The 25,248-nt window shown below is 37.6% G+C and overlaps 1 protein-coding gene across 1 annotated transcript; it reads right to left on the reverse strand.

The window, feature by feature from the left end:
• Nucleotides 1-21,155: 21,155 nt before the first annotated feature.
• Nucleotides 21,156-22,598, reverse strand: LOC149138876 (uncharacterized). The gene has a single exon (XM_089450520.1). It carries the CDS (start codon nucleotides 22,596-22,598, stop codon nucleotides 21,156-21,158), a length of 1,443 nt encoding a protein of 480 aa, XP_089306646.1.
• Nucleotides 22,599-25,248: the final 2,650 nt, after the last annotated feature.

Genomic DNA, 25,248 nt, shown 5'->3' on the forward strand with positions numbered 1-25,248 from the left:
CCAGGTTCAGTATCTGGGATACATCATTGATGAACAGGGGGTGCATGTCGATCCAGCCAAGATCCAAGTCATTCGGGATTGGCCCTCTCCAACCACTCTAACAGAACTCCGCAGCTTTCTAGGTCTTGCCAACTTCTACCGCAGGTTTGTGTTGGGGTTTTCTCATATTTCTTGGCCCTTGAGTCAAGTCACTAAGGGCGGGGCGAAAGCAAAATTCTTTTGGTCTGAATCTCAACAGAAGGCATTCAGGGAGTTGAAGGATCGCCTCTGCATGGCACCAGTGCTCGCTTTACCAGATTTACAACAACCATTTGAGGTCGAGACAGATGCCTCTGACTATGCTATTGGCGCAGTCCTTACTCAACATGGACATCCAGTGGCATATCACAGTGAAACACTTTCAGACACAGTCCGGAAGTACCCCACTTATGATAAAGAGATGTATTCCATTGTACAGGCCTGCCGACAATGGAAGCATTACATTTTGGGGAAGGAAACGGTCATCCACACAGACCACCGACCTCTGCAGTTCATACAGACCCAAGGGAAATTGCAGAATGATCGCCATCAGAAGTGGTCTACATACCTGCAACAGTTTCACTTGAACATCAAGTATAAAAAGGGCAGCACCAATAATGTTGCAGATTGCCTCAGTCGGCCACCGATCATGGCGCTAACCACCGTGCTCAACTCTTGTGGGCACGAGACTTCTGACTGGCCACTTCTCTACAAAAGCGACCCAGAATTCGGCCACACATACCAGACACTCTTGGAGGGTCGGCATGTTGCAGATTTTCACCTCCAGGATGCCCTATTATGCCACCTCGGTCACCTTTGTGTTCCTTCAAGCGAGCGTGCCAAGATGATTTGGGAAGCACACTACAGTCGGGCTGCTGGGCATTTCGGGGTCGAGAAAACAGTGGCAGTACTGCAAAATTATTTCTATTGGCCGAATCTTCGACAGGATGTTGGGAAGTACATTCGATCATGTACTGCCTGTGCCATTGCCAAACCGACCATTAAGAAGCACGGCCTCTATACCCCATTGGCTACCCCTAGTCGACCTTGGGAATCCATCTCCATGGATTACATGTCAGGCCTTCCTTCCACTAAGCATGGAAATGACTGTGTTTTTGTGGTCGTCGACAGGTTCTCGAAGATGGCCATTATGATGGCCTGCAAGAAGAATATCACAGCAGAAGCCACTGCTAAACTCTTCTTTGAACGAGTGTGGGTGCACTTTGGGATCCCACAGTCTATCATCTCAGATCGGGACAATCGGTTTCTCAGCACATTTTGGTCCAGTCTCTGGTCAATGCTGGACACCAAACTCACGAAGTCCACAGCCTTCCATCCTCAAACTGATGGCCATACAGAGGTTGTCAACAGGATGATTATGCACATTCTGCGCATGTATAACTCAAAGCATCCACGCACATGGGACGAGAGCCTCCCCTATGTTCAGCACAGCTACAACCGAGCTCTTCACAGCTCCACTGGCCATAGCCCTTTTCAAGTGGGTTTGGGATTCCAGCCACTATGCCCCATTGATGTGGCCATACCACTTGCAGCTACTCACATGAATTCAGCTCATGTCCAGTCCGAAACAGATAAGGCCACCAGCTTCATTAAGCGCATCCAACACATTCGCCAGCAGGTCCATGACAATCTTGAGAAATCAAATGCCAAGTACAAGCAGCGACATGATCAACACCGGGTGCCACACAAGTTTCAGGTGGGCGACAAAGTCTGGTTGCATTTGCAAAAGGAACGCCTTACTGGAGCCTATCGGAAATTGAGACCACTTCGATACGGTCCTTACACCATTACTAAGGCGATGGGAGACAATGCATTTGAGCTCAGCATTCCCCCATTCCTTGGCCTGCACCCAGTGTTCAATGTGGACCGCCTTCGGCCATACTTTCCACCATTGCTAGACACATCCGACATTGCAGAACAGCTCAAACCCACAGAATTAAATCCAGATTGCATGGAACAAGCTGCGACTGATCGGATCATGGACACACAGATCAAGACCACTCGCCAACAGAATATCCAACTGTATTGAGTTGTCAAAGCAGGCCAACTCCTTCAGCAGGGCAAGTGGCTCACCAGGGAACAAGTTCAACAGAAGTTTCCTCATCTCATGGAGGATCTCAACACAATGGGGACCATTGCTTCCTAAGGGGGGAGGAATGATCCAGGTGGATATTGGTGGCCACCTGCCAAGTCCACCTGGACCCCCACCATTGTCTTTCTCAGCATTTTCAGTTTCCTTAATTGTAGCACAACTTACTATTTTTAGCAGTTTTTCGGGTCCTGAACTTCCGGAGCCGTTTTGAGGCCCTAAACGACGTTTTTTTGGGAATCTGGGGCAACATGGGTCCATGGACCCATGTTGAACACATGTTGCCTCCCAAAGTGGTAGTACTCGGATAGATCTTTCTAACGAGCTATCGTACGCGTCAAACGGAGATCGTATGCCAAAGTTACGACCCCGGGAAATTGATGTACCAATTTACCCAAACGGGGCCCACAATTTGGCGTTTCATCTTCTAGGGTTAGGTTTCGGGATGTGAAGGGTTTTTCATTGTTTCTCAACAATAAATAGGCCTTCGAGCCTCATTGTAACACAGTTCGAAACAGTTCAGAGGCATGTAGCCGACACATCTCTTCTTAGAGATAAGCTACCATCGCCCTAGCTGGGTTATTTCTATTTGTAAGCATATTTCAGTATTTTACAGTAATGAAATGAAGTATTATTTCCGTTGCATCTCTGTTTTTATGGTTATCGCATCTCTGTATTTATGGTTATCTCTGTAATCTATTGTGTTCCTGTTTAAATCTGGATCAAGAAGGCATTCAGGTTAGCAAGAAAAATGGAAAGCAAAATTATGGCAACCAGGAAGCATACCACTCACAACTATAAAGATGGAAGTGTTATTGCCGCTAGTCTTCCACAACCTATAAGGTTGACACCACAACAACTGGAAGAAAAAAGAGCAAAAGGGCTTTGTTACAGTTTTGGTAGCAAATACACTCAAGGTCATAAGTGTGCTGAGAAGAAATTATTCTACATAGATTGTGAAGAGGAAGAAGAAAAGGAGCAAGAAAGGTCAAAAGAAGAGGATATACTCCAGGAACAAAGCCTAGATGAAGAACAAATGAATCCGACCATATCTTGTAATGCATTGGCAGAAATTACCACTCCTCAAACCATCAAGATATAAGGACAAATCAAGAAGAAAAAGGTAATAGTGTTGATTGATTTAGGAAGTACCCACAATTTTATTCATTGTAAGGTAGCAAAAGAATTGAATTGCTTCTTATATCCGGTGCCAGAGTTTCAATTGATGGTTGCAAATGGAGGAACAATAAATTTCTCTGGAAAGTTCCATAATATCAAGCTATCCATGGGAGAATATGTATTGACTAGCCCAATGCTTTCCATTCCAATGGGAGGTACTGATGTTGTATTAGGAGTCCAATGGCTACAATCCTTAGGTACGATAGATTTTAATTTTCAAGAACTTTTCATGAAATTTTCTATGGAAGGAAAGGAAGTTGAATTAAGGGGTATTGCATGGAAACCAGGAAAGATAATCAGCTCTAACGGTATGACAAAGCTTCTAAAAAAGGAACGAAAAGGTGTAATTGCACAATTATGTTCGCTAGATGTTTCCACATTGGAATCATATATTTCTCCAGATCTCCAAAAAGTCTTGGACAATCATTCCAAGATATTTGAGACTCCCAAAGGTCTCCCACCCATTTGTGATCATGATCATGCTATTCATCTCATTCCAGGAAGTGTTCCTCCAAACATCAAGTCGTACAGATATCCCTATGCCCAAAAGAGTGAAATTGAACGTATGGTTGCAGAAATGCTAGAAGCGGGTATAATTCAACCGAGTCAAAGTTCTTTCTCTACTCCAGTAGTATTGGTGCACAAGAAGGATGGATCATGCCGCATGTGTCCGGATTATAGGGAGCTCAACAAGCTCACTATTAAAGATAATTTTCCCATTCCTGTCATTGATGAATTACTGGATGAATTGCATGGATCAATTTACTTCACCAAGTTGGATCTTCGTTCAGGATATCATCAAATCAGAATGAAAACTGAAGACATTCTGAAAACAGCATTTAGAACTCATGAGGGTCATTATGAATTTTCGGTCATGCCTTTTGACCTTACCAATGCACCCTCAACATTTCAAGGTTTGATGAATTCAATTTTCAAACCATTCCTTAGAAAATTTGTGTTAGTATTTTTTGATGATATACTAATCTACAGCAAGTCTTGGAAGGATCATGTTGAACATGTTGACAGGGTGCTACAACTATTAGAGGAGAAACAATTATATGCAAAAAGATCCAAATGTTTCTTTGGAGTACAAGAGGTGGAATATCTGGGTCATATTGTATCTCATGAAGGAGTTAAGGTAGACCCTAGCAAAATTAAAGCCATTAAGGAATGGAAAATCCCCACATCCATAAAGCATCTGCGAGGATTTCTCGGGTTAACAGGGTATTATCACAAGGTTGTTAAGAATTATGGGAGAATAGCAGCACCTCTAACAACACTATTGAAGAAAGATGCATTTTCATGGACTCCAGAAGCAACAAAGGCCTTTGAACATCTTAAAGAGGCAATGTGCCAAGCACCTGTCTTAGCTACACCGGACTCCACAAAAACCTTTATTGTGGAATGTGATGCTTCAGGAAATGGAATTGGTGTTGTTTTAATGCAAGATGAAAGACCCATTGCTTTTGAAAGTCGTCCAATCAAGGGAAAGTTTTTACACAAAGTTATTTATGAGAAGGAAATGCTGGCAATACTCCATGCACTTAAGAAATGGCGACCCTACCTAATGGGAAGATATTTCAAGGTAAAAACGGATCATGATAGCCTTAAATACTTTTTAGAACAAATATTATCCTCTGAAGAGCAACAAAAGTGGGTCACAAAGATGTTGGGTTATGACTTTGAAATCATCTACAAAAAAGGGAAGCAAAATGTGGTGGCAAATGCACTCTCAAGAAAGGATGAGGATGTGGAAGCATTGTTGTGCGCCATTTCTATTATCCAACCAGATTGGATAAACGAAGCAAGGGAGGAATGGAAGAATTTCGAAGAAGTGTGGGCACTTATTTGAAAGTTACAACAAGATTCCAGTACATCGAATACATTTAGCTGGAAAAATGATTCGTTATGGTACAAATATCGCTTATACCTCTGTAATAATTCCCAGCTAAAACAAAATATTCTTATGGAATTGCACACTTCTCCCTTAGGAGGGCACTCGGGATTTTTAAAAACTTACCACAGGGTTAAGAAGGAATTTTTTTGGGATGGCCTTAAATCAAATATTCAAAAGTTTGTGGCAGAATGTTTGGTTTGCCAAAAAAATAAACTTGAAACAATTAAGACCGGGTCTATTACAACCTTTATCCATTCCAAGCCAACGTTGGGAGGAGGTTTCAATGGATTTTATCATAGGTTTACCCAAGTCTGAGGGAAAGAGTGTCATCATGGTGGTAGTTGACAGACTTACCAAGTATGCACACTTTTGTGCATTATCACATCCATTTAAAGCGAGTACAGTTTCTACTGCATTTATGGAAACAATTCAAAAGCTACATGGAAACCCAAAGATTATTGTAAGTGACAGAGATCCCATTTTCACTGGAAATTTTTTGATAGAGTTATTTTCTTGTTTTGGTACTCAGTTAGCTCATAGCTCATCTTATCATCCTCAATCTGATGGGCAAACTGAGATAGTAAAAAAATGTTTGGAAGTATATCTTCATTGCTTTGTATCATATAAACAGACACAATGGGTCAAATGGTTGCCTCTGGCTGAATGGTGGTATAACACTTCCTTCCATACAGCAACAAAAATGACCCCATTTATGGCACTTTATGGGTATCATCCACCATCCATCACATCATATTTAAGAGAAAATTCTAAGGTTCAAGCAGTGGAACATCACATCAAACATCAACAACAAGTCCTCCAACTCTTAAAGGATAACCTCGTGTTGGCACAGAATAGAATGAAACAATAGGCAGATCAACATCGCAGCGAAAGAAGTTTTGATGTAGGTGATTGGGTATTCCTACGACTACAACCATATAAGCAAATGTCCCTCAAGAAAACTAAGAAGGATAATAAATTATCACCAAAGTATTATGGTCCGTACAAGGTGTTGCAAAAGATTGGTACTATGGCATACAAATTGGAGCTTCCTGCAGCTTCTCGATTGCACCCAGTTTTCCACGTTTCATGTTTAAAGAAGGTTATAGGCGATAAGCTCCCAGTTCAAACAATATTGCCAGAACTTGATGAGGAAGGAAAAATTATATTGGAACCAGAAGCAGTCACAGAAACAAGAACTCGACAGCTACGAAATCGATCAATTTCAGAGTATCTTATCAAGTGGAAGAACTTAGCTGTTGAAGATTCCACATGGGAAGATGAGAATTTTATACAGAAGCATCCAAAACTGCTCAAGCGTTGAGGACAACACTTTTTTGAAGGAGAGGGGCATGTTGGGTCCCTATAATACTAGTGATTACCCCATTACTATTGTAGTTGTACCCCTTATTAATATTGTTGTGCCCCTATTGTCCCCATATTGTTATTATTGTGCCCCATAGAATCCCTCTATTCTTATTTTTGTGGCTTTATATTATTATTGTTAGGTCGGTTGGGTTATATTGTGACTCCTTAGACTCCTATATATAGAAAGGAGGTTTTGTCATTTGAATCATCCAATAATTGTTCATTTATGTAATGTAAAGGAGGTTTCCCCCTCGAAGAGGCTGAATTTTAAGGCGTTGATCTATCTTTTCTATCTTTTTCTTGAGCTGGTTTCATAACACAATCACCCAATTTGAAGTCACCTTCTTGGTCTAATCCTTAATTCAATTATACAATGAATTGATGGTTTGATCTAAGAAAGTAAATAACAGAACATGAAACGAAACTAAATAACTATGAGCCCTTGCCTCAAACTTAATCCAATTAGAAAATACATGAATCTTCCCTATTGAAATGTTTTTAGAAAGCAAAGATTACACAGTTATGTTAAACCTAATACTAAGAAAGAAAATGAACTTTAATCTATAAAAGCAATTAAATCTCACAATCATTAGATGGTCATTCCAATGGTGTATGAGGATGGAAAGTGAAGAAGCTCCATATACAAGCATAACCAAATCAAAATGAACATCACTCATGAGCATGGAGCCAAATCCAAATTCTATATTCAAAACATGAGCATTTTCCCAACTTTACACATGCCTTTCAAAGGAAAAGGCTCTCCTATTTATACAAAAACATAAGAAGCTACCCTATTTAATGAGGATCCACTAAAATCTCATATAGTTACAACGAAATAACTCATAATGAGACACATATCCCTTAGGTGTCTAATATATTTCTAATTTAAATAGGAAATGATGAGACACCTCATATAGTTACAATCCAAATAGGACACATATCCAAGTCTCCTTTGAAGGGAATTCGAATTTGAGCATTGGAGGCCACATAAGGGTGCCTTGGAAGCTTCCAAATAACCTACACATGTCATGAAACTCAAGCCACATATATAGATACATGAAACCATGTTAATTTCCTAGTTTTTAATCATAAATTCACTTTAAACACATAAAATAAATAACTTTGGTAAGTAAGGATCCTAACCCATATATTTATGAAAATGGTGGCTAATGAAAGGTTATATGGTTATGGAGATGCGACATGTGAGTGAAATGGTGGCGATAAAGGTGAAAGTCGATGTCATTTTGAAGACATTTTGGAGGCCCAACAGCATGGTTAAGAAAAAAAAACTTTTATCTCACTTTTTGATTCTAAATCTGAGTACATAGTAGCTAGAGCATGTTGCACTCATATTTTGTGGATGAAGTATACATTGCAAGACATGAAGGTAACTTATAATGAACCAATTCCAGATCGCAGAGATAGATGGTAGGCCAATGACATGGAACACTGAGTGAGGACACATGGAAAGGTGATGTGGAAGAGATAGGTGGCAGGATGATGACATGGCACCCTATGGTCATGACACATGGCAAGTGGATTTGAAACTTTTTGGTGGCCAAGTGGCCCTTTTTCAAGTGACATGTGGCAGTGAAGTTGACAGGTCGCAGAGAGTGATGTGGCATGATAGGTGGTAGAGAGTGATGTGGTAGATGACAGGCATGTCAGGTGGTAGAGAGACAATGTGGTAGATGATGTGGCAGCAACATGGAAGATGATGTTGTAGTTCTTCATATTCATGCTAAGAGGTTATTTTGCAATGGTTTGCAGTGTTATGGAAATTTGGTGTTTTTCATATTTTCGAAGTCTGGAGGTAAAAATTCCATCCAACTTTCATTGATCACATGAATAAGTGGTTGATAGGTGAAGTGGGGACTAAATACCTAGATCTAGGACCTAGCACAAGGGTTATGTAGTCTTCCATCCTAGTGGAGGTGTAAGCATTGTTGTGAGGAGGAGTGAGGAAGAGAACGTTGAATCCATGAATTTAATATGGATGCAAGGACATCTAAGCCCAGAACATATTTGGTAGAATGCTACCCAATGCAGAGTTAGAAGGACCAAATAACCAAATTTTGTCATAATTTTGTTATAACAGAGAAGTTTTGAGTTGCAATGAACTAGGACTAAGTGTCTACTGGGCTTAATCCCTCGGTCCTTGCTCTTGGTCAAATGCATTAAGGAGCCTAAAAATCACAAGTGGTAGAGAGTGACATGGAAGACGACATGGCATGTCAGGTGGTAGAGAGATGATGAGGTATATTATATGGTAGGCCTTGGGATTCACACCAAGAGATTGTTTTTCAATGGTTTTCAGTGTTATGAAAATTTCATTTTTTTCATATTTTCAAAGTCTAGAGGCAAAGGGTCCATCTGACATCTAGGGTTCACATGGCGTAAGTGGTTGATGAGTGAAGTGGGGACTGGATCCCTAGATCTGAGACCTAGCACAAGGGCTATCAGGCCATCCATCCTAGCGGAGGTACAAGTGTTGTTGTGAGAATGAGTGGGGAAGAGATCATTGAATCCCCGAATTTAATCTAGATGAAAGGACATCCAAGCCCAGAACACATTTGGGAGCACGCTACCCAATGCAGAATTGGAAGGAACGAATAACTACATTCCATCAAAAAATTGTTATAACGGAGAAGTGTTCAGTTGTAGTGACCCAGGAGTAAGCACCTATTGGGGTTAATCTCTTGGTCTTGTCTCCCAATCATATGCATTAAGGATCCTAAAAATAATAGGTGGTAGAGAGTGACATGGAAGATCACATGGCATGTCATGTGGTAGAGATATGATATGGTAGATGATGTGGCAGCGACATGGAATATAATGTAGTATGCCTCAAGATTCACACCAAGAGGTGTTTTTGCAAGGGTTTGCAGTGCTATGGAAATTTGGTGTTTTTTGTATTTTCAGAATCTGGAGGAAAAAATCCCATCCAACATCTGAGGGTTGTATGGCACAAGTGGTTGACAGGTGAAGTGGGGATTGGATCCCTAGATCTAGGACCTAGCGCAAGGGCTATCCAACCATCTAGCCTAGTGGAGGTGCAATCATTGTTGTGAGGAGGAATGGGGAAGATATTATTGAATCCCCATATTTAATCTAGATGCAGGGATATCCAATATGTAGGCTTTAACCCTATATAGAATTTACCTGCAAATGAATTCTTCAAACAGAAAAATAGACAATGGAGAGAATAAAAAAATAAATATACACAAAGATTTTCCCATAGATCCCAAAATCAATTCTTGACACCTGGGAATAACCTTTTTGCTACCAACTTAGCATTTTATTTCCCCACCTTTCCTTTTGCATTCATATTCTTCTTAAACACCCATTTTCTACCATTGGGTTTCCTTCCAGCCAATAACTCCACCAGATCCCAAGCCTCATTTTTGTCCAAAGAGGCCATTCATCAACCATGGCCTCTTTCTAGAGTTTGTTATCTTTTGAATCCATTGCCTCCCTAATAGATCTGGAATCATCATCAGTAATAGATAAAGGAAATTTTGAAAAAAAAGTAGATGGACTATACCTCTCTGGTTACCTTGTATCTCGAGTTGGTCTTCTCAAAACTGGATTCTATGGATCTTTCTCTTCTAATTCTTGTTATTTTGCAGAGTCCGGTTCTTCCTCCTTTAGTTCAAACTCTATCTTCTTAGGTTCTTTTGGTAGGAATTCATGTTTAATAACATCTTTGACCTCTCTAAACACCACATCTCAGTTGCACACATCCTTCCTTGTTTCTGGGTTCCAAAACTTATAACCTTTTAAACCATCCTTATACCCAATAAAGATGCACCTTTCAGATTTACTATCCAACTTTGTTATTTTCTCCTTTGGAACATGTACATACCCAAATACCCTCAGATGTGAAAGAAAGGTTTTCTTACCAGTTCATACCTCATGTGGAGTCTTATCCTCCAACATTGATGAAGGTGATTTGTTAAACAGGTAACATGAAGTATCCACTTCCTCTGCCCAGAATTCATGCCCTAATCCAGTGCCATTGAGCATGCTTCTTGCATTTTCCATCAACATCTTGTTCATTCTTTCTGCAACACCACTTTGATGAGGTGTGTAGGAGCAGTCTTTTGTCGTGTTATACCGCATTTTTTACAGAACTCTTCAAATTCCTTCTTCTAAAACTCTCCACCATTATCTGTCCTTAACACCTTAATCTTCTTCTTTGTCTGATTTTCCACCAAAGCCTTAAATTTTTTAAACCTGTCAAAGACTTCAAATTTCTTTTTGAGGAAATATATCCATGTATTCCTTGAGAAGTCATATATATATGAGACATAGTACATAGACTTACCCAGTGAAGGAACTGACATAGGTCCAAACACATCACTGTGCACAAGCTCTAATATCCTTTTTTCCCTATTAGCACCTAAGGGAAAACTCACATTATTATGCTTCCCATATACAAAATGTTCACAAAAATCGAAATCCAGAGAGAAATTATACATACCTTCTATCATGCCATTACCATGAAGTATTTGAAGGTCCTTCTCTCCAATATGTTCAAGCCTTTGATGCCATAGCATGGTCTTTCTCCACAGACCACTACATTTTTTTCTCCACTTTCAGGAACCACAGAACTGTTGCACCCATCAATAACAATGCTACCTATAAGCTTGTATAGAGTTCCAATCTGAACTCCTTGCATCAATACCAGTGCTCCTCACACCATCTTGCAAGTATCTTTCTTGAACATTGTTTTTACACCTACATAATCCATCTTTCTTATAGAAATCGAATTTCTAGCCAATGTAGGAATATGAAAAAAACTAGGAACTGTTCTAATCCTTCCACCTTGCAACTTCAACTTGTCTTATCCACGTTCTATGATTCTGGCTTTCCTGTCATCCCCTAAGAAGACATCAGCACCATCATATTTATCATACTCGCAAAACCACTCCCTATGGGGAGTAAAGTGAAAGGATGCATGTGAGTTAATCAACCATGCCTCATGATCTACATGTGTACTTGAAGAAGAAGCCAAGTACACATCCCTACCTTCATTTTAGGTGGTTTTCACCTCTGTAGAAGGAGAAACATTAGATCCTTTTCCTTTCTCGGGAGTTTTATATTTAAAATCATTTCTGTATTGCCCTTCTTTTCCACATTTACAGTGTACCTTTACAGGTTTTCCTAGAGATTTAGATATCCCACTTGAGGAATTATTTTTGTTTATGTTATGAGATCGTCCTCTTATATACAAGACATCTCCATTCTGGCTCTCCATATTTTTTCATCTCAACTCCTCTGACAGCAAGGATGAGACTATTTCATCAAATTTCAAGGTAGTTGTCTTGTTATCTATAGTAACAACCAGACTACCCCATGAATCTAGTAGAGAACACAACAAACTGACGCACTTATCTTCATCTGAAATTTTTATATCAATAGAAAAAAAATTATATTACCATAGTATTAAAGGTGTTCAGATGCTTTGTTACCAAGTCTCTATCCTTCCTCCTCGGGTTATACAGATTTTTCCATAGGAACAGTTTATTCACCAGAGACATAGATTGGTACAAGGTCCCTAACTTGTCCCACAAAGCCTTCGTCGTAGCTTCCCCTCATACATTCAACAATACTGAATCTAAGATACACAACCATATTGTGCTTTATTCCTTTCGATCCAACTTTGCCCAGTCTTCTACTGACATTATCATTGGCTTAGTACCCAAATCTATCACAATCCATTGATATTTATCCACCAATAGATCCTCCATCTTGAGCTTCCACAACTCAAAACTTTTTCCATTGAATTTCTCGATCTCTATCTTTCCATTGTTTGCCATCTTCTTTCACCACAAGAATCGATCCTGCAGATCTCCCACTATAACAGGGTCTACCACAAGCCCGAGTAAAACCCCTCAGAAGGAAAGGCATCCCCTTGCAGCCAAAGCAACTCTAATACCAAATGTAGGCCTTAGCCCTGTATATAAATTACTTGCAAACAAATTCTTCCAACAACAAAAAATAAACAATGGTGAGAATAGAAAATAAATATACACAAACATTTTCCACTAGATCCCAACACCAAAACTACTAGATTGATTTTTCATTATATTCCTTCCAATGTTACAATACATATCTAAGCATTCATAAACCCCAATCCACTAACACTATATTAGAACAAAATAATAGTTCCCTTGATTGGATCTACAAAATACCATGGGCAGAAAACTATCATGCCCAAAACCATGTGCAAAACCCATGCACGAAACCATGGGTAGGTTCACCCACCATCTTTGAGTTTGGCCCCCATCCTTGAGTTCTCCCAATTATTATTAGGTCTACATAATGAAAGAATATAACACACCCAACACAATCCTAGAGCACATTTTGGATCATGCTACCCAACATGGAGTTGAAAGGACCGAATAACCAAATTCGGTCAAAATTTTGTTATAACAGAGAAGTGTTGAGTTGCAGTGACCCAGGGCTAAGCGCCTACTGGGCTTAATCTCTCAATCCTAACTCTCGATCATATGCATCAGGGAACCTAAAAATCACAAGCTAAGATTGAAATTTGGTGACATTTCAGGAGTGTTGGTCTGTGTCACAAATTTAATAAGCGAAGGCAAAAATTTGGTGTTTCAAGGAAAGAAAAAAACGAAAATGCCCAAAATCTAAGATAGATGTAGAAATCAAATGGCGGGAATAAAAAAAATGTAACTCTCATTATTTAGAAGATGAAAATTTTGTTGAATAAAAACAAAATTGTGGCAGTTTATTAGTGAGTGTGAAGTTACAAAAATTTATATAAGTTGAGTTCCCGATTAGTCAAAATATTGATGAAAGAGAGATAAAGAGATAGAGTTGGCACAAGGGGATTGTGCAGAGGTTGAAACTACTAAATGGCATAAATATGAAGCAATTAAGAGATGGAGTGTGCACAGAAGATCTTAGCAGAAGCTAAAAATGGAGATTAAATGAGATCTGACATTGTTGTGTACAAGAATATTGTCGAGAGTCCGAGAAAGATATGGTGTTACAAAGAAAATATCAAAGAATTTGGGTAGAACTAATATTAAAATTTTTAACCCCCCCCACCCCTCCCCCATCTCAGTATTATTCTAGTTTCCAACAAAGATAATACCCTTAATTTATGTTGAGAAAACTAAAAATTTGAAAATTAGTAGTAGGAAATCTATAATGTTGATTCTAAGACCCAAGGAGGATAAGGCTATAGAGACATAGTCAAAAGGAGGATTTTATATCAAAGTCAACCACAAGGAATACTTGTGTCAAGTTCCATGCAAGTATGGGATCATATTTGCAGAACCAAATAGGTTGCCACCAATAAGGTCAATTGAGCATGAGATTCGATTATAACCAGAGTTACCATTACCAAACCTTGGTATACATTGAGTATCTCTTATAAAGAGGTAAAATAAAGAGTGGATGCAATAATTGTTGGATCAAAATTTTTAAGCTTAGTGTGTTCCTTCCTTGATATTTGATTGTTTCGATTCCAAATAAAGATAGGAATTACAAAATGTGTGCCAATTTTATGGCACCTAATAAGATCCCCATCAAGAACCATTACCCATTTCAAAGAATTGGAAACTTTCTAATGGGAATTAGAAGACCCTTGGAGGACCATTTTTAAAAGAAAGTTGGGGTCTTTTGAATGCTTGGTAATGCCATTTGGACTTATTAACACACCAACCATATCAATGAGGTTGATCAATGAAGTTGTTATACCCTTCATTAACTCGTTTATAGTTGTATACCTAGATGAGATTTTAGCTTATAACAAAACGTGGGAAGAACACAAGTTGTCTAAGGCAAGTGTGGGAAACTTTGAAGGAGATAAAGTTGTAGTTGAATATGAATAGGTGTGATTTTGTCAAATCTGTACTTCAACATTTAGGATTTGTGATTGGTTAATATTAAGTGAGAACCAACCTAGCCAAAGTAAAAATCATTCAAAAATGGTGTAGGTCAACGAATTTCACAAAGTTAAGAAGTTTCTTTGATATTTTTCAATATTTTTGAAAGTGTATCTCACATACCTCAGATATTGTTGCACCTTTACATTATTTGACAAGAGGAGAGAGTATATTTCTTTGGATGAAAGAATAAGAGAAAGTGCTCGACATATTGAAGAATATTTTTAAAGCACCTTTGTTAGGGAATCCATATTTGTAGAAGCCTTTTGAGATTGTGATGGATGCATATAGTTATGTTATGGGGTAGCCCCCATACAAGAGAGAAGACCAATTGCTTATCATTTGAAAACTTCCAATGAAATGGTGTTATTATAACCTATGAAAACTAGTAGCCTTACACCAAGCAATGAAATATTACAGACCGTACATTATATGAAAGGAGACATTCATCCACAGTAACAATAATACTTTGCAGTTTTTGCGGATGCAAAGCAAGTTGAAGCAAGCAAGGCATATCAAGTGGATATCTTATCTACAATATTTTAACCTTTTCATCAAGTACAAGAATGGGATTTAAAAATAAAATTGCTAATATAATGAACAATAGTTCATATATGAAATACAACATATAGACAAACAGTTGAAATTCATATAGGATAAATTATCTATATATATATATATATATATATATAATTGAATAAATGAGATGATACAATGAACCTTCTAACAATATATGCATATTTATTGACTAATCAAGAAGGTGAAGGGTTGCATCCCATAATTTTTATTATTATTACTATTATTATTTATTGATGTATGTTAATTTTCATTACATTTCCTCTCCTTTCAAAGATGCTTTGTCCTCAAAGAATTATTTAGAAAAGGATACATCTTTGTTTTGCATGTAATGATTTTAATTTATGTCATAGTGGTTGAAGAATCGAATTACAATATGATTTCTAGAGTGTTGAGCATAACTATTGCATTATATATGGGCCAATCCATCTTAGATTTGATCTTGATTGATACTTTTTGTTCATTATTTCTTTGGATAAAAAAAGTTGTCATTGATTGCATCTACATTACGTTTTGAAATCGTGGTTCTAATGAATATAGGGAGAATATTGTTTATATTTATATTGAATAAGTCGTCGATTGCATCTCCATTATGTTATCGTGGTTCTAATGAATATAGGAAGAATATTGTTTATATTTATATTGATTTTGTCATTGGGCATAATGACTCTCATGATTTGGATGACAATAAGGCATCCTTTTATTTTGTTTCTTGATTTCAATGTTGGAACATTTGTTTTTTAATTGATTGATATTATTCCAAAATAGTGTTGTTTTGATTTATGATATCAATTGGATCAATATTTGTTCATCTCTCTAGGATCTAGATTTTTTTTGGTTTGGTGTTTTATTTATTTCCATTGAGTTGGTCATTGTTTCTTTATCAATAATGAATTTTTCATTTACAAGTTGATATAATTTTTTGTTGTGTTTAATTCTCATCCTTTAACTGCGTGATTTGCATAAGAAAACTTTGACTACGATCCCTTAGGTGAGAAAGTTATACATTATCTTTTGACTTTTTGAATTCATTTTAATGTTATTCATTCTATATCTTCTGATATTTCAATGTTTTGATTTGTTCAATCAATTTTGAGTAAGGTTTCCTAGGTGGGAATTTTCTTCAGCTTTTTCTAATAGGTTTTTTTGAATTTCTTCTTTGGACCTTGATTCTCATATTCTGATTTTTTATTACACTACTTATTATCCTTTGACTTCTTGGTATGTGGAAAACAATTTTAACTATGACTCCTTAAGCAATAAATTCCAACATATGTTTCTAGTAATTTTTGGTCATGTTTCTTCTTGAGATATTTAATTTGTGATTCTTGATTATTTTATTGATATTTTACTACCTTACTTCTTACATGGTAAATTTTGTTATTGAGGTGCATGTTTCATTCTCTGCATTCTTGTAACTTGTTTGATAAATATATGAATTATGTTTTAAAGTAGATGTATGGAGAAAACATTGATGTTTTGACACATTTTTTGTTGATGTGATGTTTCCTATATGTAACTTTTTTATAGTGACTATTTGACTTGTTAATATGATATTTAGTGGGTGTACAAGGGGTAAAGATCCATGCAATTGTATGAGATACTTCTTGTTTCTCCTTGTTATTATGTTTCCCATTTCATTTTATGGTGCGCTTAAACCCTTAGATATCCTCTTTTTCACTTATACCCATGCAAGTCATATTCATATAGTGCCTCCACATCTAGGTTATCATATGTTTTGGTTCGTAGGTAAGTGACTCAAGGTGCAAATGGGATATGGGGATCAGGAGGCACGACTTTCTTTGTTCAAGATTTTATTTAGAGCATTGTCACCTTGATTTCTTCATATGATTTTTCTTGGTTCATGTGGCTTCAAATCAATTTTATTACCCCTTCCATAAGACATTTACATTACAGTATGCAACTTCCTCTTAACATCCTCAAAGTATGCCTTGTGTAGGGATATAGAGTGGGAACCTTATCTATACTCATATTATGATATTGTTCAATACTCAACTTTGGGGGATTTTTCCTCCTAGGGGATTTCAACGCACATACCAAGGACCAACATATTTATCTCCATGATATATCTAAGGATTCCCTCTATCTATGACGGATCAATCCAACCTCAATAGGTCTTCATATGGTATTTGATGATGGTTGGGGACCTCTTTTAGCATATGAAAAACACATGTTTCACCTTGGTAAGCCTTATGTCATGTTGATTCTAAATGGATTCCCTTACTTATTGAATTTTAGAAATTCCACTTAGTTTCCTCATAAAAGATATGCTAGTGTTGTTTATTATGTCCTAGATAAACAAGACCTAATCCTATTGATCCAACAATTCTCAACTATCTCAATCCATTTAGAAAAGTATGCCCTCCTTTCCTTTCACTTGCGAGCCAACCCACCCACCCTTCTATAAATATCCTCATATGCTTTTCTCAAACTATCATCTTGTTTAATGATGGGGAACAAGATGCATGTTCTTATCACCTTTACTAGCTCGTTCTCCTCCTCTCCCATTTTTCAACTCTAGCTTTGAATTGTTCCAAATATGATATGCTCTTGTTAGCTATTTGGGATGACCCCCTAAGCTCATATTCTCACATAATTACAACACCCTCCTCATCTACCTATTATAAATCACATCCTATAAGCCATTGGTATGATGAATATGGAAAATAGACTACCGGAAGATCTACCATGCCCTCCTACAAAACTGTAAGTATTAAACCTTATAAAATAATGTAATGTCTGTTGGAATATGGAATTACTAAGAGGGGGGGATGAATCAATAATTTTTGTTAATTCAAATTTGTAATATCATGTGAGTAGTAATTATTAATTACATAAGCAACAGATTAAGACATTCATGTGAATACACATCATGAACAGCATACACACATGGACACAAGGATTTAACGTGGAAACCCAAATGGGAAAACCACCAATTTGTTTATTTTTTTTGTTTGTGAGCACCCACTCACAGGAGGCCCCAACCCCCTTTAAATAAGTAGCAAGCCATAACTCTCTAAGAGGCACCAACCTCTTATAAATGCAGGTCACAACCTGCTTTAGCCAATTGTTCTTATTTTCATACAATTTTCAAAAAGAGTAACAAAGGCCTACATATATTACATGGAGAAACATAGAGAACCTAATATGCTATCACACACAACTCCTTCTTCTCTTCTTTGTAGCCTCACTCTTCACTACACACCTCACTGCTCCATTACCTCTACTCTCGAACCTTGATTAGTCTAGTCACACAAGAGCTCTTGCCCTCAATTCTTCTCATACACAGACACAACCTTCTGCAGCAATTCTCTCTCTCTCACAACATCTAATAATGCTTCACATTTGACTCAGCGTTTCCTGATATTTTTGTTCAGCAACAACATAGAGAATGATGCAATCTGTCAACTCATCAACTGTCGCATTCAACTTGTAGTATGGCACACTGGTTTTCAACTAATAACATGTGTATGGGCTCAATTTACTCAACCAACAAGTACAGGTATGGTCTCAATTTCATATTTGTAAGGATCTGCAAATCTGATTGCATGCCATCAGTGATTTAACTACGCAGTAGTTGCATCAAATTACTTGGCTACCACATCAACATTAATTCATAGAATGGCCACCTGAGTGTTTCCCATATTGGGAATTAATGCTCGATTCACCTATATACTCAAGGAATTCCTCCATTGAATTATGTCTGTACAAATAGCATGGATCTCCAACACTCTTTTGCAGGTCGTGGTCCTTGTTTCCTTCTTGTTGCCTAATTTCTCAATTCTCCTCAGTCACCATTAGTGATCAAGGATGATGCTCTATAATCTAGGAAGTGCTTTATTAATGCCTTTGGTGCACTGTTAAATGTGGTGGAGTCAAATGTTGCTGACATGTTCAATACCTACTCTTCCAACCAAATATTGCTAAAGTGTCAAGTACAGATCATAAATATGAAAAGTTGTTGACTCATTCATGTTGTTTAAACATATTCCCGTAGTGCTAAAATCCTCAACGCTTTGTATAGAACCCTCAAACCACAGTGCTTTTCCATTGAAATTAACTCGAAATCCCTTGGTCACTTAACATATGAAAACCACTGTAAAAACAATCTTGGGGGCTCCTTTGTGTTATAGCCTCGAAATCTTAATCACCATGTATTATCCTTCTACATCCGTGATCACAAAATGCACATAAAACCCAGTCCAGGCAATTGCATTAGCCCTTAGCCTTCCTTCCAGGATTACGTATCATGTGGATCTTCCCTATGCCTTCACCATTGGTCCTCAGGCTCTAACTATGTTTTTCATTATGTCCTAGAGTTGAATCATCCTAGAGCTACCTCCCATACTCCCTTTTCTTTCCATCCAAGGTGGCACCTTCAAGGTCACATGTCCCCGCCTCTTTCTAACTGGTTCTTGGCTCTTCTTTGTATGCCACTATGTATTCCACCTGTCATGGTGCTTATTCATCCCGAAGCTCCCTCTCTTGCACTCTTTTAAAATCTTCTGGGGATGCTAGTCCAGGATGATGTGTCCTAGAGGAACCTGCGTTTCACACTTTGACCAACCAAAATACTACCAGGGTAATTTTTACTTCCATGTTATTCATTGCATTTTCCTGGTGTTGAATCATCCTGGGCGTCCCCACGTTGCACCCCTTTTAAACCTTCTAGGGTTATGTGTTTTAGATGATTTCATGCTTACGTCAACATTGTCACGCAGAACCTTATGAGTGATGACATTTATCACCCAGATTTGGCCCACTTGGCCACCTAAAAACATTGAAAACACATGCCACATCTCACCTTTTCTAACATCATCATGCTAACCATGTCGCCATGCTATTTGTATGAGCCAATCACATTGTGTCATGTATTGTCCACAATGTCTTGAGTACAGAGGAAGAGAGGGTCATGAGCCTTTTTTTTTCAACAAATTTCTTAATTAAAAAATATAATATAAAACCTTTGGGTTTAAGCCCCTTTGTTGTTCATTGTGCCACTTTTCCTGACCCTATGCTATTTCAAGAATCTCCTCAGACAAATCCTTTGTTTCATTAGGGGAAGGTCACCCAGGGTGAATATTGACCATTTTCTCACCTGAGGAACCATCATTGAGGAGGTGATACATCGCTCCTCGAAAGTATTATGTTACTTTGTATACTTTTGGAAATATTTTGACTCTTTTTATGGAGGCCCTCTTTCAATGGCTTCAAGGCATTAGCATATCAAATACCATTATCATTGCCATCATGTGCCTCTAAGAGTTTTTCCTTGGAAACCTTAATATAGAACATGGGTTATTGGATCTAATTTCAACCACCATTAGGGGGAAGTAGGAGTTACTCTCTCCCAAACATATTATATATATATATATATATATATATATATTGAAGACAAGGGATTGATATAGTTGTCACCAATGCCATTGGTCATTTAGCTAGTTTCATTGCAACAGATGCCCAATTTTAATCCCCCTAAGTTACTCGCGTTAATCTACACCAACAAGTTTACTAGGGATGCCATCCAAAAATGTGTGGAAGCATCTATTGTGTTTCCCCAAAAGGTTTTCCATGGAAAACTTCCTCAAGGAAATGCTCCATGTGCTTCCTCGCATTTTGTGAATAACACTTGGGTAAATGCCTCTCTCTCTCTCTCTCTCTCTCTCTCTCTCTCTCTCTCTCTCTCTCTCTCTCTCTCTATATATATATATATATATATATATATATATATATATATATATATATATATATATATATATATATATATATATATATATACATATATATATTTTTTCCCATTAGGAAAAAGTCGTAATTTCTATTAAAAAAGGGAGAAATTACATTTTGCAGATGCATGTTGCATATTCATATGTGGCCTTTGGCCTGCCAGAGTTCATCAAAATAAACCTGTGTGTTCTAGATCTCCTCGCAGGGAGTCTATATGATATATATACAAAATTTTAAATATCAAAAACTAGCTCCACGCAGGGAGCACTGTAACAGTTATGATAAACAGTAGCAAATAAAACCATATTTCAAAAAGAGATGTCCAAAATCATGTCTATTGTTATGAATGGGTTGGTGACCCATTCCTGTTATGATCTATATAGGGCCGGTGATAATATTGATGGATGGATCCATCGATCTGTTCCTGTATCAGCCATTGTTCTAGATGGCTGTTCGCTGCTTCTTTTGACAGTTTGTCCGCTTCTTCGTTCTGCTCCCTGTAGATGTGACGACAGACAAAAGATTCAAATGAAGTGATCAGTCTTTTGGCTTCGTCAAGGATATTTCTCAAAGAAAAAGTATAACAATGAGCTGTAGAATTTATCCAATTGCAAACGATCTGAGAGTCGCCAAATAGTTGGAGATGTCTGCACTGTTTTTGTATTGCAAAATATATTATATGTTTGGCTGTGCTGAGTTCAGAGAAATTATTAGTGCCGTTTTGGTAATTGATCTGAATCTTAAAGCAGTGGGATTCGTTCAAGTATAAGATAGCACCCCCACCACAGCCATTGTTCTGGGCAGAGCCATCGAAGAAGGCCCAAGGCTTTGATCGATCGATGATGGGGGGAGTAATAGCACGGGTAGGTCTGTTCTTCTCCGTCGAAGGAAGTAAATTGAAATCAGCAATAGTGTGGCTCAGGATGGATTGCCAGTTTGGGGGCCTATTATTAAAGATGATGCGGTTACGTGCAATCCAAATGGCCCAGCAGACGAGGAGGGGTAAGTTAGTGAGTTTGCCCGCGTGGTCTCTGATCCAGTTGCTCCAGGCTTCCTTGCAGGTGGATCCATTCCAATCCTTGTGGTCGGGTATATGAGCAGATATGCTGTGCCAGAACGTTTGCGTGACTGAGCAGCGGATGAAGAGATGATCAGTGCTTTCTTCTTCACAGCAGCATAAGTGGCATCTGAAAGGGCCGTGATAAGATCGCTTCAAGAGGTTTACTCCCGTGGGGATTTTGTCATATATGATATTCCACATTAGTAAGCGGCATCGAGGTGCAGCCTGAAGCTTCCAGATCAGGTTCCAGTGAGGGAGGATGTCCGGGGGTTTATACGGTTCCATAAGCTTCAGATATCCCTCTTTAGGAGTATAATGCCCGTGTTTAGCGATGGCCCATATGAGTTCGTCGGGCCCTTCAGATAATCTGATGTTGGCCTGTGTGAGGGCCTCGGTAAATGCGTTCCATTCAGGATGCCACTGTACCGGAATGCCCAAGGTTGCTGGTGAGTACCAGGCCTGATGTAGAAATACAGTGTTAGCATTGTCCCCTATATGGTTAATGTGAGTTATTCCCCTGCCATGTAGGTGTCTGATAAGATCATCAGAGAGCCTGTGTAGGTTGCCGCATCCTACCCAGGGATCAATGCCAATTCTCACGTCCTGTCCACTCTTGATGCGCCAAGTGATACCTTCCCTGAGAAGCGGCAGAGAAAGTAAAACGGCCTTCCATATGTTTGAGGTGTTGGGGCCAGGGCTGTGATGTTGACGGAACCAATCCATGAGATGGAGGGGTCTGATATACTTAGCTTGTGCCACCCGTGACCAGAGGCTGTCTGAAGTGAGGAGTAGCCAGCCTATATACATATATATATATATATATATATACATATATATATACATATATATATATATATATATACATATATATATACATATATATATATATATATATACATATATATATACATATATATATATATATATACATATATATATATACATATATATATATACATATATATATATATATATACATATATATATATATATATATATATATATATGTATATATATATGTATATATATATGTATATATATGTATATATATATATATATATATATATATATATATATATATATATATATATATATATATATATCGCATTAGGTTACTATTCTAGGCAAAGTTCATCGTGGGGTCTTCAATTATAATATAGTTGTGCCCTACTAGGTTACCATCCACCATTGTGGTTAGCAGTTGTGCCACATTAAATAAATAATATTCTAAGCAAGGGGGATCCACCAACCTCCACCCCCCAATGTCCCTGAAATATCAATTGCGGGTAGTGCAATTACTATCTCAAGTGGGATGCATCCAGACTAAAAACAAAGACCCCGCAATGAAATCCACCAAAGGGAATTCTACTAGGTTATATATATATATATATATATATATATATATATATTCTAAGCAAGGGGTATCCACCAACCTCCACCCCCCACCGCCCCCCAATGTCCCTAAAATTACAATTAAGGGTAGTGTAATTACTATCACAAGTGGGATGCAACCAGATTAAAAACAAAGACCTCGCAATGAAATCCACCTAAGGGAATTCTGCAAGGTTATATATATATATATATATCCCAAAATGTTAGCTTTATTAATAAAGTTCTTTTGTTGAGTCCATCAAAGTCTTGGGATCAATACTCATTGAGGGTTACCAATGGCTTATGTGATTGGGAGTCGATCTACCTTCCATCTAAAAATCCTGAGAAAGAAGGGGGATGCTCCACAAGGGTCAACATAGTACCAAAACCTTCATTATTTTATTAAGTGTGTGAGGGTGGGGTGAGACTATTTCATATATATATATATATATATATGGAATGTGTTGTACTCTTTTATGTTTTATCGTCACTTGGTATCCTTGATTTCTAATTTTTCAATTTTTAAAACTTTGATTTTATATTTATACCCTAATATTTTTTTACATTGTATTTTGACCATGTTAATGATAATATTATTTTGCATTGCAAACATAATTTTCTTTGTTTTACTTATTTGTCTCATTTCTAGTTTAGAGTTTATGAGAAACTAATTCAATGATTGGTTGTTGATAGAGTTGCTATAATTGACAAGTTTTGTGACACTAAAATAATAATAAATAAATATTTGCAATGGACTTGCTATATTCAATGGTAGTTGAGTTTTCCTCTCAAAAGGCTATAAGGAAAAGGGCACTTGGTAATAGTTGAATGCTAAACAATATAGTTTTCATGTTATCCTAAGTATTCTTATATTTTTCTTTGGTTCTTTATAAAATGTTTAGGGTTGGATTCAAGGTTTAGGTCTTGATGATCATGTGCTCAAGTTGGACCCTCAAGGCCTATGGGCCTAATGGATGGAATGGAAGTGTGGGAGGGAAACAACCTTCACTAGTTATAAGCTTATATTTGACTGCATGAGGTTATATCTAGCATTGGTGTTGCAGAAAGGTTGATTTAATAACTTTTTGCGAGTAATTCCAAGCATAAAACCTTGGTTTCAACCTAAGAATCCTTTTGAAAATAGCTCATGAACCAAAGCAATGCTTAACTAGTTTTTGGTTAAGGTGGGGTCTACTGGTTAGGAACGTGATTTCTTACATAGGAGTTTCAAAGCAATCATTGTGGGTGATTTGAAACCTTGACGCATTGCTTCTAGTTCTATCCTTTTACCAAATTTGCTTGGGCATGCACGTGGGCAAGGTCTATTTGTGCTAGAAAAAAGTAATACTAAGATTGGGGGGGTGTTGAATCAGTATTACAAAAATATAAAAATTATTTCTGCAAATAAAATGTATTCAGAAATTAACTTTAGAAAGATATATCAATATCATGCACATGAAAAACACAAACAAACATCACATGTAGACACTTGGATTTTAGGTGTAAAAACCCCCCTCCAAGGAAAAAACCCACCAAATTGTTTGATGCTTCTTCTTATTATCTATTGCTTCAAAATATTCTCATTTACATTACATCAGCTAGCACCGACTAGCAATGGAACATCCACCCCTAGACTGAAAATGAGAAACTTTGGCCACAACCAACTTGGAGAACACACTCCTACAATATACATCAACATGCACCTAACTTGAAGCCCCCACTCCAAGTACAAACAATTTTGATATAAGATAATGAAATTCAGAATTGAAAACACTACTGCATAAACAAGACTGGAAACAAATAAGCACAAACATGCAACTACAAATCCACTCTCCAAATGAGAGAACAAATCTCTCTACGCACACTCTCCAAACTTATCTTCAATCTCTGCACACAATTCTGAAACTATGTTGAAGAATAATCTCTGAAGCACACTGCAATTTTGAAACTTTGAACTCGCTACAAAACTCATTGGTTATGCACTAGTAACTCATGCACACTC

Source organism: Pinus tabuliformis, chromosome X (assembly GCF_031772625.1).
Source record: "Pinus tabuliformis cultivar Carrire ecotype Pingquan chromosome X, CPIR1, whole genome shotgun sequence".
Taxonomy (NCBI): Eukaryota; Viridiplantae; Streptophyta; class Pinopsida; order Pinales; family Pinaceae; genus Pinus; species Pinus tabuliformis.